The following is a 17,494-nucleotide window of genomic DNA, read 5'->3' as shown; positions in this document are numbered from 1 at the left end:
GAAATCCAGTCTTCCAGGATTTGAAAAAAATAGCCAGTGAGCAAAACGGTTACTTAAACCCTCAACTGGTGGAGTAAAAAGAGCAAGTACGCAAATTTAACTGCTAAATATTGTAGTTAACTCACCAGGTTGGAGTTGGTGGCGTTGGAGTCATCCTCAGGGAAGGGGATGTAGACGGCTAAGGCCACACAGTTGGCAAAAATGGTCATCAGGATGATGATCTCAAACGGTCTGAGAGGAGGGTTAAGGAATATACAGAGTACACAAAACACAAGTATAGAGACATTTACACAGAAGAGATCATCTACCGTACTAAATTAGTCGTAACTGACAGTTGATTGAGGATGGGTTAACTTAATATTCAGTCTAATTGTGTCTAATTCTAATGTCGCTGATCTTGGATCATAACAATATGTATTGTGATCATGTGGTGCTACATAATCCATCTTTTTTTTTTGAGGCTAGTTTGTGAACTGCTACTCTTTTAGACCATGGCTGTTTGTTAATTAGTGTTCATTCTGTTTAGGTCTCCCTGGGGAAACTATTTTGGTACTGTTTTGAATCATCAAGTCTAATTACCCTCCGGTCTATTTCGGACCAGGTCTGCCTATCCTCAGGACCCTTTTGGATTGGGCCTCTTTTTAAAAATATAAATCTTTATATGTCAGGTTCAGGTAGGTTTTTAATGATCGAAGAAAACCTCTAGTACACAGTACAAAAAAAAATCTGACTCACTGACATCTGACCTTCCTGAATAGAAAAGGGCTTCATATCAGGCGTGTTATTTTAACAAAATGGTATTTTTAAACAAGCTAATTTGTCCTTACATAAGCAGAGGTATATATACACACATAGCAGAGTGCACAAGCAGTGTAGGCAATGAGAGAGATCAAAGCTGTTGAGTTTGCCTTTGCATTAACAATAAGACATATTGGGTCACTTAGGAGCCTCTGTGTGTGTACAAGAGGGGGTAGAGAGACTGTGCATGTCCTAATATGGGTGTGTCGAGGAGCAGGCCTGTCGCGTGGAAGACAGGATGTAGACATAGAAAGAGTGAGAGCGAAATGGAATGAGAGAGAGGAGAGACACAGAAGGTTTTTTATATGGAACGGTCCTTGAGAGGGGAGTGACCTCATTATTTTTGGCCTCAGAGAGAGAGGTAGAGATGCAAAGGGAGAGAATGGAGAGTCGAAGGAGAGTGAGAGAGGGAGGGAGAGAGAGAATGTGAAGGAGAGATAAAGGAGGTCTGGTTTTCATCAACACAATTACTAACTGCCACTTCTGTCACCTCCTTCCAACCTTTTTGCTCTCCCTCTGCTCTCTTCTTCTATCAATTCCTTCCTTACTCCCTTCCTTTCTTCCTTCCCTTTTGGCTGCATGTCAAATTAGTCTAGACTCCAGATTGTGCAGTATAACGTAAACAGAAGGTACTGATGAGTTGTGCTATCACAGGTTCAAACTAATGTACACTTTTAGCTGATATTCACAATCAACATATCACACCATGAATTCAGGCTTTTGCTGCACTGATTCTGACTTTGTACGACTTTTTATCCAACAAAAGTGACAGTTGTCACAGGTGACAAGCCAATAAGGGCTCCTAGTTGCTGCTTAAAGTCTACGTTTTGCCATGACCAAAAGAGGCAGTTGCCAGCAGTACTTGAAAATGTGACCAAATTAGAAAAAAGGGAGAAATGCAAAAAGTAATTGATCTCTATTTTCCAAATACAAATTTACATTTGTTGCTGCATTTGTTGCTTGGAAATATGGCAGTTAAAAGACACCAACATAACCTTCTGGGCAGCTTAAGTTCCAACTTCAGCTGTTCATCCTCATTACATTTAGAAATAGATAGAAACTGACATTTTTGTTTTCAAATTCCCACTCCACCACAAGGCCTTGAACACTTGAGTTTCTAAAGTTGAGTGAATATACCACCTTACAATCTCAACTCGACAAAATCTTGTCGTTAGCTAAAACCACATCTGCAATTTGTTAGTGCACTTTTTGTGTTTTTACTAGTGCCCAATAATGTTTATGTGTGAAATTAGCCAGTACAATTTCTAATAGGTTTGACTGCAGATGATAGATGGAATTGTCTTAGTTTTAGTTAGTTTAAATAAAAAGGGAACTTCACAACTTTATCAATCTTGTACTTCACATTCACACTGCCAATCTTGCTGTGTGTGTGGCCCCTCTAGAAACAGACCTGCCATCTATTTTAGAGCTTTAACTACCGTTTTAGAAATAGCCCTGCAGACAGAAATGGCGAGAGGGAGAAAGCACAAATCTTAAATGGTTTTTTTATGGTGGAACTAATAATTAGTTTATGTTTGGATTAAGAATTGACCCTTGAACATCATTGGCCACAAGATCATTCAGCATGGGACCAAAATGCATCAAAGTTAATCACTCACATGCAGGGACGCACAGAATAACAGGCCTGTGACTCATTCTGGGTTTCTGACCCATAATTTTAAAAGCCCTTGAGGTCTGCTTCAATCAACATTGTAATATATCTAGTGGGCTGTTGGGTCTGAGTAAATCATCAAAAAAAGTACCAAGTCTATTAATAATCTACATTAATCGGCATAACAATAGCAAATATCCATCTCTAACAGCATATAAATATTAGTGGTCAGAATTCTGCCAAAGGCTAATTGGGGGGATTGACTCTGACAGCTTTAGAAAAAAATTGAAATCAGCATCCAGTTAGCTCAGCAGGTTTTATATCTGACATGATTGAGTATTTGCCACGGTGCTACTCTCTGGGGCATATTGGAATTTAACATATATATTCAGCATTTTGATCAGCTAACTGTATGCTTACGACAAATTGTCACACTGGGACTGCATCCACAATGCTGTTATTTTCAACAAAAAAAATCTGTGTACAGCAGTCACCTCACTTAACCACCACATGCAGCTCACAATAACACAGATAACCACTTATCTTGACAAACCCAAATAAGAAAACAGGGACATACTATTAGTATCTGGAAAAGCAAGCTCAACACTCTTCTGTGTCATGCTGAGAACATTTATCGGTCTTCCTGACTGAGTTGAAAATACATACAAATGGTGTAACCCCTCATGTAAACTGATGCAATATATAGTCTGTTAGCTAGGAAACAGTGTTTGTGTTTATCTGTGTGTGAGCATGTGTGTGTGTGTGTGTGTGTGTGTAAATACACTCAATGACACCTTTTCAAATTTAGCACTTAGTGTGATTTCATGTAGAGAACATGGTAGTTAGCCCCACTCTCCCTTTGTCTCTCACGCTGACCTTGCAATGTGCAGGTAATGCTTAAATGATATAATTACACAGCATGTGAGAGTGCTGTCTGTGTGTTTCAGTCGTCTATAATCTGCGTGCAAGTATGTACCTGTGTTCATCAAGAGTGTTTATGTGTGTGTTCTGTAATCTAAGTGTGTGTTATGTTTGCTTGCATGTGCGAGCTCAGACAGGCCCCAATTGACCTGTTGAGAGCAGTAGCTGTTGTCATGGTAACAGAAGAGGAAGAGACGAAGATTTCGGATCAGCTATCTCTAGAGGCAGAGGTACTCTATACAGGACACACACACACTAATGAATAACAGTGACACATGAACGCAAAAGTACACACATTCACAGGACCATTGTATACAGTACAGAGCAGTCCCCCACAGACTACAGTTCAAAAGCATTCTGCGTTTAAGCGGGCCCACACTGCAGATATGAAGGAGATCCCAAAGTAGAATGGCAAGATAGAGAAGCAGCACTGACAGTTTGATCTGGATTTTTGAAACTAGTGAAAGACAACATTTATTGCCATTTTTAAACTGTTCTGTTCCCTCCATGTTTATTTTACTGTGACTCAAAATCCATGCTGTTTACTTCTTCCTCTTTCTGGTCTCTCCCCAAAAAGCCCTCTATAATGTCCCTCGTCTTTCCTTTACTCATCTCATTCCCTCACCTTTTTCTCCCCATCCGTCTCATCTTTCCCTCCTTTAGAGCTGTTTAAATGAATGATGCCGGGAATTGTGGGTAATGATCTGAATGCTCATCAGTCATTGGGTGAGATAGTTCCAGTGACCCTGAGGGTTTATGCATGCTTTCTCCAATTCATTTTCTTTTTTTAACAACATAAGCACAGCTGGACGGAGTAGTTTAAAGTCTACCGTTGACATTGTGCCTTTTAATAATTACTTTGAATACAAAAGGTGGTCAGAAGGAGTATTCTGATTCTGATTCTGATTCTGATCATTTGCCTGCATCTATCACTTTACCACACAGAGGGAGATTACACACACACACTTTAAGGGACAAGGCTTTTCCCATGGGAAATTTGGGGTTGTTTTTAAGAACCTCTCATGATTGAGCGATATGCATTTTATAATGCATGGTGGACTCAAGAGACCAAATAAAAATAAAAGTTATTTTGCGGTTATTTGATAAATATACGCGTCACCAAGAATTATGCCATCATTTATTTGTGGAATTTTTTTTTTAAATACTACTTCTGTGAGAGTATCTTAGCAGCAGGAAATCCGATAGAAAAATCCTTTAAATATATCTAATTTAAAGTTTTAAAAAAACTAAATTTAATTCTTAAAAAGCTAAGTTGTATGATTTTGACCAACAACCAAACTGACCATTGTTTTATAGTACTTCACCTCATTGTAGCCTACAATGTTATCAACACTGATTTATTCTAATGTGATCATTTCCTCTTTAAACACACAAACTCACATACAGTAATGCAAATGTACAGTAATAAACAATTTGCCCTGCCTGCCACTTCTCTCTTTTCCTCCCTCATTATCCCCCCATCCTCTCTCCTCTCCTCCCCTCACTCATTACTGTATTTGCCCTCCCCTTGCTCTGTCATTTTTCTAGTTTACCTTTCCCATCCTCCCCTCCATCCTTCCTCAGCTAATCTGATCCATCATCTCTCCTGTCAACATCCATGTCCTGCCCACGTCCCTGCCCTTCTCATCCCTCCAACCCCTCTGCTTCCTTTTCTTCTTTCCCTCTCAGGACGATGTGTGACTGTGCTCTTGCTGAGTTAATGCTCATGTGGACCCCCTCCTATTAAAGATCACTTTGACTGTGACAGTGACCATTTCTGCCTCTTTCCCTTTCTCCCTCCATCTCACCCTAAGGGAAAACAAGTCATTATAATCAGCAGCTTAAAACACAGAAGAAAAAAAGGAAGGGTAGAAAGGAAAGACGGGTGGAGGAACAGTGGGAATAATGGGATTTGGATGGACAGAGGGAGGGACAGACGGATAATAAATGTCAAAGCAAAGGAGGAATAGAGGCATGGGTAGACCTGGGGGAGAGAGAATGAATGCAGTAAGGAAGAGCTAGGGAAAAAACATTTGCGGGGAGCGGTGTGAAGGAGGGATGAAAATGACACGTGTTTTATTCTCCTGTGAGAAAAGAATGTGAGATGAAAGAGGGAGAGCAGAAAGAGAGAGGACAGACAGAGGAAGGGGAGAAAGGATAAAGACGAGTGGAGAGCAGAGGATTACACTCAGGGAGACACAAGAAAAAAGAGATTGACTAAGAAGGAAAGAGAAGAAGGGATAGGAGGGCTAGGGAAGAGGGACGTTTAACAAAAGAGGAAGGGTGATGCATTCTTAACATGTTTATGTCCTTCCTTTCGTATGCCTTCTTTTCCTCATTGTCATGATTTTTCTCTACCTGTTATCCATGCTATAGCATGTTTCTATAAATCCATTCCACATGGATGCAATGTGGTAATACAATGTGGTTGCACATTGTATTACAGCGCAGTACATTACATTACAGTATTTATGTGAGATTTCCATGGATATGTGTCTATTTCTCAAGTTTTGGCTCTTCTTCTCTTTTGGCTAGTCAAAATCGTTTTTAGAGCAAAAATGTTGTCCCGCCAAAGCTGTAATTGGCCTTCATATTAAAAGCAAACCATGTAGTTTGAATGGATAATCAGATCAGATTTGTACGGTACAATAAATGCTTTTTAACATTACAACATTAAGGATTTTAACAATTCTCTCACCTCTAATGATTTATTCCTCTATTTAAGATAGCACCAGCGCCAAACCTTTTGCAGTTTCTAGGTTATTGCTCGTTGATTAACTGTTCACTCTAAGTTGCATTAAGGTAGGTTGTTCCCCATCTGCCAGATCTGAATGTTCTGAGGGAAGGCAACCTAAACCAAAACCTGTAAATTAGAACTAGGAGCTTAAGAGGATAGACTCAGGACAGGGTTCCTTGCTTCAGGCTATCCAACAAAAGTGAATTAATTGAGAATGTAAGGTGTCCACCTTAAAAAACTTGACACCTTCTTGAAAGTAAAACATGTTATGCCATATCACAAAAAGTGTAAAGACAAATCTCCACTTATAGTTAGTTAAAGGATACTTCCACTCCACGATGCTGATGCAGGCCCTGCGGATGGGGTTCTTGAGTGTGAGACAAAGTAGGGCCCGAGGCGGCCTTGTGGCTGTCGTCGTTGTCTGTTTCTTGGGCTTAGAGCTATAGTGTTGTCTCTTCCTTTGCGTGGAGCTGGCCGTGGAGATGGGCCCGCCCCCTCCCGACCCAAGCCCCGCCCCTCCGCCCGATGCGGCGTTGCCCATCATCTTCGCCTGCCGTGCGGCGTCGATGGCCGCCTGCCAGCTCAGGGCTGCCCCCGGTGTGGCGATGTGCTCCGGGGCCAGGCCCACCACCCCTAACCCGTGGTTGACCCCGCCCCCTCCTCCACCGTGGTCACCATGGCTACCACTTCCACTGTGCTCGTTGCTCAGGACGGGGGGAGGAAGGGGGGGTGGAGGAGAGTAGTCGGAGCCTGAAATGGAGAGAAGTAGGAAGAAAAAAGAAGAAAGTTAGCAAACAACAATTCACTTCTTTCAGACAGTAAGTGATACTCTTGATTTAAGACATTACACATGGTTCCATGGTCGATTCAGTGTTTCAATTTTCTACAGTTTGGAAATTTGGTTTGGAGGCTTCAATGGTGTTTCAATTTTTGATAGATAAGCTAGTGAGTCCATTTTTTCAGACACTGTCTCTCCCTGTAGAATAGATGATGACTAACATACTCCCATCTGTCAAGCAAGTACAACAGAGCTAACTGTGTGCGGTTTAGTTCCTCAGCATATTGGATAGGTTATGCAGTCCATTCACTTTGTGTCAACACACACTCAACACCACTCATCAGCAACTACGGGCTGGTGTAATGATAATTTTCTGTGCTAACATTACATAATGATCATTTTATTCCACAACTCTTTGTCACTAGGCCTACTTTTAAATGGCAGCTTTAAATAAAATCTTGTTGCACTACACTTCCTCTTTTTCTTTAGTATAGAGGCAGATGTTCAGGAGATTTTACAATTTCCTTGTCTAAATCCTAATGCATTAGAGTAGGAAAGCATTTTAAATGTTGTACAACTTTGCAACGTTTAGAACCACACAAAATACTTTGTCACAAACCAAGGCCAACATCTTCATGCAGTCAAAAACGTAGTTGTTATAATGGTATAATGACAGGAGTCACAGAGTCATACATTCACTCAGTGGGGAAAAAGCAGAGAATTAAATAAAAAGTCTGAGAATAGAATTGCAAGACTGCAATTGTACGTAGTGGAATAAAATGAAAGAAGAATGTCAGAGACAAATGAAAGACAGAATTACAATAATCTCAGTGAGATTACATAGTGAGTAAAAGTAAGAGAGAGCAGATTATCCATACGGTATACTTAGCCAGATGAAAGACAGTTACAATATCCTCTCAGCTCCTCCTTCCTGCTGACATTCGAACAAGGATTCCACAAATGCTCTCACCATGTAGTAGATTACACACTCTGTGAAACCATGTACCCTTTTCAGGTTTAGGACAACACATACATGTATGTGTGTTACTTTTTGTGTCAACAGATATTATTAACATTTTGATGGGCATTTTAAACATTTTAAACGTTCCTGACAATGGAGAAGAATTGCATTGCTTTATGGTAACTACAGTTTATTTATGAAACTAAGAAGTCCCAGCTACTGATGCTATCAAATCAGCTTAACATTCAACAGTTTCTAAGTCACATCTTTTCTTCAGTGTTTTAGGACAGAATCACTTGTTGTGTCCATTTTAATACAATATATACAGTTACAAGTTGGTCGCATATAGTAATAAAACCTTAATCTTGGCTGTAACAGTACTACATGTACAGTATTAACACCATAATTTGAGCAAATTATCAATATGCAGATTTGTAGTTACATTTGACCAAATGTACTGTATTTCCAAATGTAAAATTCACAAATCCTGTAAATGCAAAACTACTCCTGGGAGAACAGGAATGCAAATCTTTAAACCTTACACCGTAAAGTTAATCCAACCTGTGCTGCCACAACAGAGATACGAAGAGAGAGAGAGAGAGAGAGAGAGAGAGAGAGAGAGAGAGAAAGAGAGACGCAGAGGTTAAAGAGAAGAGGCGGAGAGAATTACCCTATGCTAGTATGATTACAGGGTAGAATATCCACTGAAATCCCATTCCTCTCACTTCAGAGTTGTTTCTTCATATAAACTCACAGCCTGAGGGCACACATTACATCATATCCTGAGTTGTAACTATATCACACGCACATACATCCCAGAAGCATCTAACTGTCTAACATGCTGTGTGTTTACAGTCTCATGAAGGTGCCCATACTGAGACATATCATCCCAAAAGTACTAAAGTCTGATGTGTCTGAAGTGTGATTTTATTTAGAAACATAGTTGTTCAATGTGCAGTGGGGAAATATTCAAAAGTAAAAGTAGCAGTATTGCTATTTAAAAAAAAGGAACTAGTAACAGTCCTGCATTCAAACTAAAACTAGAGACTTATCAGCAAAACGTAGAGTACTTTAATACGAACAGAGGTGCAGATTAAAAGCACAGGTGTTGCTAATAACAGTAATGACGCCATGAAAATGTGACATGGGCCAACATGCACAATAGGATCATTTATTTAATTAGTTACACCTGTGCTCTTCGTACTATACATGTCGAGGTTCCGTGAAAAAGGCCTTTTATGAAGCAGAATGGGTATAAGTGCAGTTTAGTGTCAGTAACCAAATTCCCCGTAACGTAACCCTATACTCACCTAACCTAACCTTAAGCACTCGAGGTCAAATGCCTAACCCCAGCCTGCTTCGTAGAGCGGGTTTGAGGGTCATTAAACTGCACGTATGCCACATGTAATACTTCTATATACCCGATTTTTAAGTGTTTAGAGAGAACATTTGGATCTGGAACGTAAACAGTTACGTTAGCTGTCGAATAATTTGAGTAACCTTAAGTTACAGTATTTGTTTCTGCAATGTAACTGAAGTGACGGGAGCTGATTTGAAAAAAATAATGTACACAAACTTCAAAATTGCTCTTCAGTACAATAGCTAGCTACATGTAACTATATGCTGCTTTTACTATCTATCTAGGTATATTATACAACGGAAAGGTTTAGAAATGAGTAGTTTAAAAACTAGCAAGCTTGGTGTTTAGCCATCAGCAGCTAGCTTAGCCCAAGTGACCAGAAGCAAAAAGTGATTAAACAAAGCAAACACGTCAAACGAGACAATAAACAAACCTGTTATCTTAACACTACAGGACGTAAAACGTAACAATTGACAGGTACCGGATGACCTCTTCCTCTTTCGGCGGTGGATAACGATAGCTGACACGACCCCCCGCCTCCAGTCCGTGCACCAACCTAACCATAGACCAGTCCTCCTGTGCTGGCTAAATAGTTAGCTAAATAGTTAGCTAAATAGTTAGCTAAATATATTTCCCATCAAACGAGACAACACGTAAACGTTACTGACTGACGTGCAACTATAATGCAACTGTCGCATTTAAATTGCAATCCCTTACACTACTTCTTATTGGAAAAGTGATAATATTCTCCACCTAATTAATATTGATTAATAGCACAGTAGGCGTTATAGCTCCCAAAGCACCTGCCCACTGAGTGCAGCCCATTGACTGCATGTCATTTTATACAGTCTATGGTGCAGCCAGACGCCAGCCCGCTTGCACTGATCATGAGGGCACCTGGAATTCTATTTCATCAAATGGCTTTACAATCATTTTTATTTTTAGTTTAATAGCCTACCTGATTCATAGAATTAGAATTTTATGTGACTTGTTTTATTGACTGGTTTTACTACTTTAATGTGTCCTTTATTTCTGATCCATGTCAAGCACATTTTAATATTTGTTTAAATAACTGCTATAGACACTTTATTATTTTTATTACAGCTAAAAAACTGGAGTGCCCTAAAACTGATCTTAAAACATATGCACTAAACAACAACAACACAAGATATGTCTGTACATTTTTAGGAGCTGTGTGCTTCAAATACAGCGGTAATCTTCAAGGAGGTGTTCTATAGATTCATCAGCGGTAAAAACACTTAATGCAGCTGTGCCTTACAAGAAATACCACTGTGGTTTCAATTGGAACCATTTCATGACTTACACTGGATGAGTGTTTCTGTGATTTTTTTAAGCAGAGAACCTTTATCATACATGCACACATTCAATCAGGCTCTGCATATTGTCCCAGATGATTGTCTATACTGGAAAATAAGTTTCTCTTTCTTTTCACCATGGACTCCAGTGTGAGTCACAGTTTTTTACGATTGCTATGACAACTTTCCTAAACTCTTAACACAGTTAGGACAAAATCTCTCTGTGTAGTCTCTACAATTAACACATTTCTTGTTGCTTTGACACAAAATGCATACAATTAACACACAATTTAAGCTTTTACAAACGAGCTCAACCAAGACAAAAAAAAATTAAATGTAGCGAGGCTTCAAGAGAAATTGCAGTGTAAAACACAATCTATGGTCAATACAATATACTATTATCAATTGTATAAGGGCAGACCTGACACAAAAAATAATGCAGTTTCTGTAATTCCACCTGATATTAGTGTTTTTATGACATGACTGACTAAATGTTCCTGTTGGGAGAGAACATGTCTTAGTGTTTTGGAAGAATTATGTGATTTTGAGACGTGTTTGCAGTGTTTTGGTAGACCTTGTGTATTGCATTAGTGTATTATTGTATTTTGAAAATTAGTGTTGGAGTTTAGATTAAGGAGTGTGATTTTGAGCATAAAGTGAACTGTTTTTCCAGTTGTGTGTTGTAGGTGTGTGGGTGCGTTTGGGAAAACTGTTAGAAGTATTGAAAGAATTGTCATAGCAGTCGTAAAAAAACCCTGTAATATCTGCTTCCTGGCTGCTGTTGCACATCATCTTCTCTCTCTTTTGCTCACTATCTCTAACAAACACACACACATACACAAACACACACATAATCACTTTTAGCATATTGTACTGCTGCATGATCAGTTTATCTCACACTGCCGGCCCCTCTGGTGTACCCCACTGAGAGACAGAGAGAGAGAGAAAGAGAGTGTGTGTGTGTGTGTGTGTGTGTGTGTGTGTGTGTGTGTGTGTGTGTGTGTGTGTGTGTGTGTGTGTGTGGTGTGTTGTTGTGTGTGTGTGGTGTGTGTGTGGTGTGTGCATGTCTGTGTGCGCGCACGCACTGCATGAGTGAGAGTTTTGAGGATTAGAGGAGAGTAAAACTTTAATATTACAGAGTTTACTAATCTGTCTGTCTGACCGTGTGTCTCTCTGTGTTTCTATCCTGCGCATGCACAGTCCTGTTGTTGTGTGTTATATGATAGACTTTGTGCTGATATGAATGACTATAATCCCATTAGCAGCTCTTTATTTTGCAGGGGGGGAAAAAAACGTGGAAATAGGATTCGGACTGAAGGGGAGAGGGAAGAGTAGGGGAGGATGAAGCAATTGAAAAAGAAAAGGAAAGAGGATGAAGAAGAGGTGATGCAGGAGGGAGGGAAGTGGATGTACTGTGGCAAAAGGGGTGGTAAGAGGATGGAGAGACAAACAGAGGGGATAAACATGGGGGAAAAAATACAGACAAGGAAAAGAGGAGGAAACAGGAGGAGGTGATTGAATAAAAAGAGGAAAAATTTGAAGAATTGGTGGAGGGCTAGGGTGCTTAACAACAAGTGACAGGACTTGATCCAATAATTTATCCATCCATCATATGACTATGCAGCCGAAAATATCACTAATTCCCTCTTATAGTATTACATAACGTCAAGGCAGTCAATGATTTCCATAGTTCTTCAGTCAATCAGTGGCTGCTCTACTTCAATCAATGTAATTAGTACTAGTGTAGGTCTGATAGTACAATACAGTAAATACTACACATTAGTGTTCTTGAAGTTTCGCAGATAATAGCTGTACTAGTGCGACTGAAAAATTGATTATTGCATACATTTTTATTTGATTATTTTACAGCAGACATTGTAACATATTATCGTAGGGAAAGCACAGGTGTCAGTAATAACACTCACCATTGGGGTTTCGCATGATGATCATGATGATGAGTTGGGTATAAAGTGGTGATCCACACCTGATGCTAATCAGTCAATAATTGGTGGTTAACATAATGGATGATAGGCCTTTTTCACTGCAAATTTGCCATAGAAAAAGCATGGGTGTTACTGATGAAATGTACAATAGATCTGTTATATTGTGTCCCTGAGCCATGACAGTGTGCCAGCATGAAAAAGGTTCTCCTTTTTACTTTGTTGCCCCAATTAAGGTGAATTGTGTATTTGTACTACTATATGTATATGATCTATATAATAATAAACCAGAATTGAGCTCATGTCAAGGATAGATCTAATCAAAATGAAGAGAGCAAAAAATGTGTTATGATGCTTTAAACATTTGTCCATACACTGTAAAGACAGTTGGCATTCACTGTAACTGAACTATAAGTGAACCTAACTGAGCCGAACTTCAATGAGAACTACACTGCAGAGTGTAATGAGCTGTGATACAAACTCAAGTCAGTGGAACTGTTATCTACTTAATGATAAAGACTCGGAAGAGATGCTATCACTGAAACTCCAAGCACTCTGCCATCAAATGTCATTGCTACACACAAACACATACGCTCACACATACGCTCACACACACACACACACACACACACACACACACACACACACACACACACACACACAGACACACACACACACACACTACACATTGTTCAGCTTAATATTGCTTACCAACAAAAGTCAGTTCCAGTATAAATCACAGCAGCAAAAAAAATTCCTTACAGAAGGATTTGTTAAAAACTCAGTCGGACTTCCAAAGTCCGTTCTGGATCGACCAGATAACACAGTGAAGAGGACCAATCAGATTATCCCACCCTAAATCAGTCCCTCACATCATCTCCTCTGTGTGCCCTTCTCCTTTTTATCTTTTTCTTCACTCACGTCTGCCTCATTTCTCATCCTCTCCCTCCATCCTTTTTCCAGCTTTTCCTTCTCTTTCTCACTCGTCCCAAAAGGGAGCTATTTGGGTGGATAGTGATGATGTTATTATCAGTCAATTAACTGATGATGACACCTGATCAGACACTAATTAATGGGGGATGCACACATGCAGCCAACCACACTAAGGGCCTGCACCTTGCAGCATCTCTAATTCAAAATATTAAAAAGCTAATCTTTTAACAGCCTTGCTTATGTCCAGAAAACTGGGCATGACCAATGGTCTTTTTTTCCAGCACGTCTGGATTCAACAAGACACAGTCCTGTCTTCTGCCATCCCAGCTGAACAGTCGTTTATTTGAAATGATGACCTCCTTTTGCTGTACATCTCTTCCCTTCTCCTTCCCTCTAGTTTTGCATCTTCTTTATCTTCTTCTTCTGCTTCTTCTTCTTCTTCCCCACAAAATCTTTCTCCTCCTCATCCCTCCCTGCTTATCAACAATCGCCCTCCCTCCTCTGCTCACTACCTCTCTTCTTCTTCTTCTTCTTCTTCTTCCCTCTTTTCTCTCTAATCTAGATAGCTGTCACCCCATTCGTTTGCTGTTCAGCATCGGACAAGTTCATTTTCAGCCACGCACCCTTTCTCCTTTCCTTCATCAATCTACCCCTCCTCATCTTACCATTTTTCTTGATCTCTCTTGCTTCGCTGCTTCTCACTATTTTTCCCATCACTTCCCTCTCTGTCATTTTCAAATAGCTGACAATTATTCTCTCTCTTGCTCTCTAATATCTAGTTAGCCAGAAAAAAAGCAGCTAGTCAATCGCCAATCTGATGCAGATAACTGCTTCGTTACCGACTTTAATAACCACTTTCAGATACTGATTTAGACTTAAATAATAAACACAAAACGACATAAAGGAGGTGAACTTGTTTCATTTTTTGGCATAAATTGCGATTGTGCTTGTTTGTCATCTCATGTTTCACCTTCATTATCATTTTCATCATAAATACCGGTTGTAACTTATGTGTTATATACTCCCTTATTCAAACACACACACACACACACACACACACACAGACACACACACACGCACAGAGTCTCTGCACATTGCACAAATCCAAAAGCAGTCTAAAAGGCTTGTCTGTATCAGTTGTGTACATGTGCATGAGTTTTGTATGCTACATACCCCATGTGGGTGTCTCTCATTTGTATCTCTCTCACTTTGTCCATATGTGCCCATTATCCGGCTGAGTGAGCACACCACACAGACACACCTGCTCCCCACAATGAGCACGCATGCACACACATACCAGCTCACACATGCGTGCATGCACACACACACTTCCGTTTATACACCTGCTCACCTTGAAAGACAAGACACACATACACCTGCTCCACATTGATCTATGACCCTCCAACAGACAATGCCAGTACACTCACACATACAAAAACCACACAGCATATAAGCAGGGCACATTTACTTTTTTTGTTATGAATGAGGTCAGTCCAACAACATGAAATCTACAGGTGTCTGTGGGGCTCAACACTATGATAGCCTCTGTGCTGTTATTGTACTTTTCATTGCGCTGAGGACTGCTTATGAAAACTCAATTGTATATGGATTTATTCATTAAACTGTAACATACTATCTGAAGTGGATATTGAAGTGGAAGGGAAATGTAAAAGTGTGTGCAAACCCCTCAACACATAGATAGACACAGAAAGATAATAGTACCATGACCAGGGAATATGTGTGTATAGATCATGCACTGGTGGTCTGTATTTAACAGCACATTGCTCACTGACATGACTTTCTAGTTTATAGCTCAGTCAAACCCTCATGCTGTGAATCATGGATCTGAAACACAGATTGGTGGTTGTATTACTCCCAGGAGGTCAGGGTAGATAGACTCCTTGAAGCATAATGTATAAAAATGGGACTCTAATATATGGATATGTTGTCATAAGGTGTCTTATATGTAACTTTCTGTCCAAAACAATGCTACAACATCTAGGTGGTTGGTTATTAAGCTACTGTAACCAATGGTACCCAATGAAAACCAAATAATTTGTCTAATGGTTACATTTTTATTGTATTATTCGGTTGCAAATTCTGTTTCTGTCCATATTGTCTGCAGCTTCTGTTCTTTGTTAGATGTGAACCCAACCTCATGTGATATAAATCCTCTCAATGGCAGTCTTTTCCACAATAAATGGAAATTAATCAAAGTAGTTCACAGGGACTGTTATAAAAATGTAGCTAATTGTCATTCATCCATATTCAAGTGCCAATTGCTTTAACAAATGACATACTATGGTAAATCCTCAGAGTGCTAACTTTGAGCCACAGATAAGACTGCATGGTTTTAAGCTGTTTAATACTTTGGAAGTCAAGTCAAACCCCCCTTTGGCTGACTAGTTGAATAGTCTGAGCCAAATCCAACAAAGTCTTATTTTTTTATGACATCCCATGTCATGAAAACATACTGTAAAGCAACAGTCTTGTACACTTAAAATCTTTAAAAAAAAAGATTCTAACATTACAAACAGCTCAGGCTAAAAGATCCTCCAAGTAACACACAGTGGTATAACCTTCTGCAAAAAAAATGGATGAACAACCACAGCCCTTTATTGTACAAAAAAAGAGTGAGACATTATACAGCGTCTCATTTAGATTATTTTAACAGAGGACATGTATCAACTAACTGATAAATAGCCATAAATGAAGTCACTGTTTTGATTTATGACAAAACCAGTGCCAGCATCGGCATCAGCATCCCTCCTTGAAACATAAGGAGCTGTGATAGACAGGAAGAATGAATGCGGGGTGAAGCAAATGAGAGAGAAAGAAAAATAAAGAAGATGAGGAAACAAAGAACTTATGAAAAAAGTGAGCATGAGGAGGAGGAGAGATGAGCAAAAAGTGATAGAGATACAGGTTTTGTAAAAGAAGGAGGAGAAGCAAGAGGAGGAGGAAGGCTTGTTCACACTGCGCCTCCATGCCGACCTTGCATACACACATATTCACACACAGTGCAGGCAGCAGATATTAATAACTCCATATTAATATTCATCTGCAGTGGAGAGATGTGAGACCAGCGTAACCCAGATACAAACTGTCTCTCTACCTGTCTCTCTCACAACGCTTCATTCTCCCAGACTTTGTTAGTGATGGGTCCAGCAGGGACATGCATTGTTTGTTAATCCATGATGAATGTACTTTTCCTTCCCCTTGCCAGTTCTTTCCGTTCACCTCTTCTTGATAGTTCTTATTCAATACTTTCCTTCTCCACATCTGACCTTTAGATGAGAAAAGGGCAGAATTGGCTCCCATAATGTATAGCATATCCAATTTAAACAACACTTTCATGCAAATGTGCCTTCCAGTAAAGTTTTTGTATTCATTGTAGTTTTTTGTATGTGTAGTCCAACTGAATGGAACTCCTAACATTGACAAGTCCATTACAACGCTAAATCAACTGAGCTGTACATGACCATCTGTACGCGACAGAATCAAACAGTGTCTGGAATACATGTGGGATGTTTAAGCCTCTGTACATGTACTGTATGTGTCTGATGAATGTTTTTTTTGTTTTTACACAGGGCAACACAATAAAGTACAGGCAATTTAGACAATAAATGTCAGTAGCAAACACATTATGATTCCTAGCTTTCTTGACAACGTCTAAACTGTCTCCTGAGAATATGAGAATATAGAATCGCAAGCACAAATAAGCTCTGTACGTTTTTACATTACTGTGGCACAAGAACCTGTCTGCCTCTTCAGATTAGATAAACATTGCAGGCATTGACCGGTGAACTGTCTTTCCCACTTATTGATTTTCTATCTCCTTTGCCCTCTGTACATTAAATCATAAATAGGCAAAAGTTACCTTTAAAGTGCCCATATTATGTTCAATATCAGGTTCATGATTGTATTCTGAGGTTGTACCAGAATAGGTTTACATGGTTTCATTTTCACCATACACCATATTTTTTGTTGTACTGCACATTGCTACAGGTCCTCTTTTCACTCTGTGTCTTTGGGTCTCTGTTTTAGCTACAGAGTGAGACATCTCATTTCTTTACTATCTTTGCTGGAAGTCACACATGTACAGTAGAAAGGTAAGATCACATCAGCTAGATAACTC

General features: G+C 39.6%; 1 protein-coding gene and 1 long non-coding RNA gene across 10 annotated transcripts in view; one reads left to right on the top strand and one right to left on the bottom strand.

The window, feature by feature from the left end:
• The window catches only part of LOC116672868 (uncharacterized), a 25,503-nt gene extending 24,544 nt beyond the window's left edge, over positions 1 to 959 (top strand). Inside the window, exon 4 of the long non-coding RNA XR_004327665.1 lies at positions 948 to 959. This is a non-coding gene — a long non-coding RNA (uncharacterized LOC116672868). The remainder of the gene's footprint in view (positions 1 to 947) is intronic.
• cacna1c (calcium channel, voltage-dependent, L type, alpha 1C subunit) overlaps positions 1 to 17,494 on the bottom strand; it is a 199,899-nt gene that overhangs the window by 131,910 nt on the left and 50,495 nt on the right. For all 9 annotated transcript variants that reach the window (XM_032504750.1, XM_032504753.1, XM_032504751.1 and 6 more), the window contains exons 2-3: positions 6,395 to 6,818; positions 126 to 231 (exon numbers count right to left, since the gene is read on the bottom strand). In XM_032504750.1, the coding sequence (XP_032360641.1) occupies positions 126 to 231; positions 6,395 to 6,818 (530 nt within the window). The remainder of the gene's footprint in view (positions 1 to 125; positions 232 to 6,394; positions 6,819 to 17,494) is intronic.

Source organism: Etheostoma spectabile, chromosome 23, assembly GCF_008692095.1.
Source record: "Etheostoma spectabile isolate EspeVRDwgs_2016 chromosome 23, UIUC_Espe_1.0, whole genome shotgun sequence".
Lineage (NCBI taxonomy): Eukaryota > Metazoa > Chordata > Actinopteri > Perciformes > Percidae > Etheostoma > Etheostoma spectabile.
The sequence above is the reverse complement of the archived record's forward strand: the minus strand, read 5'-3'. Positions and strand labels throughout refer to the sequence as shown.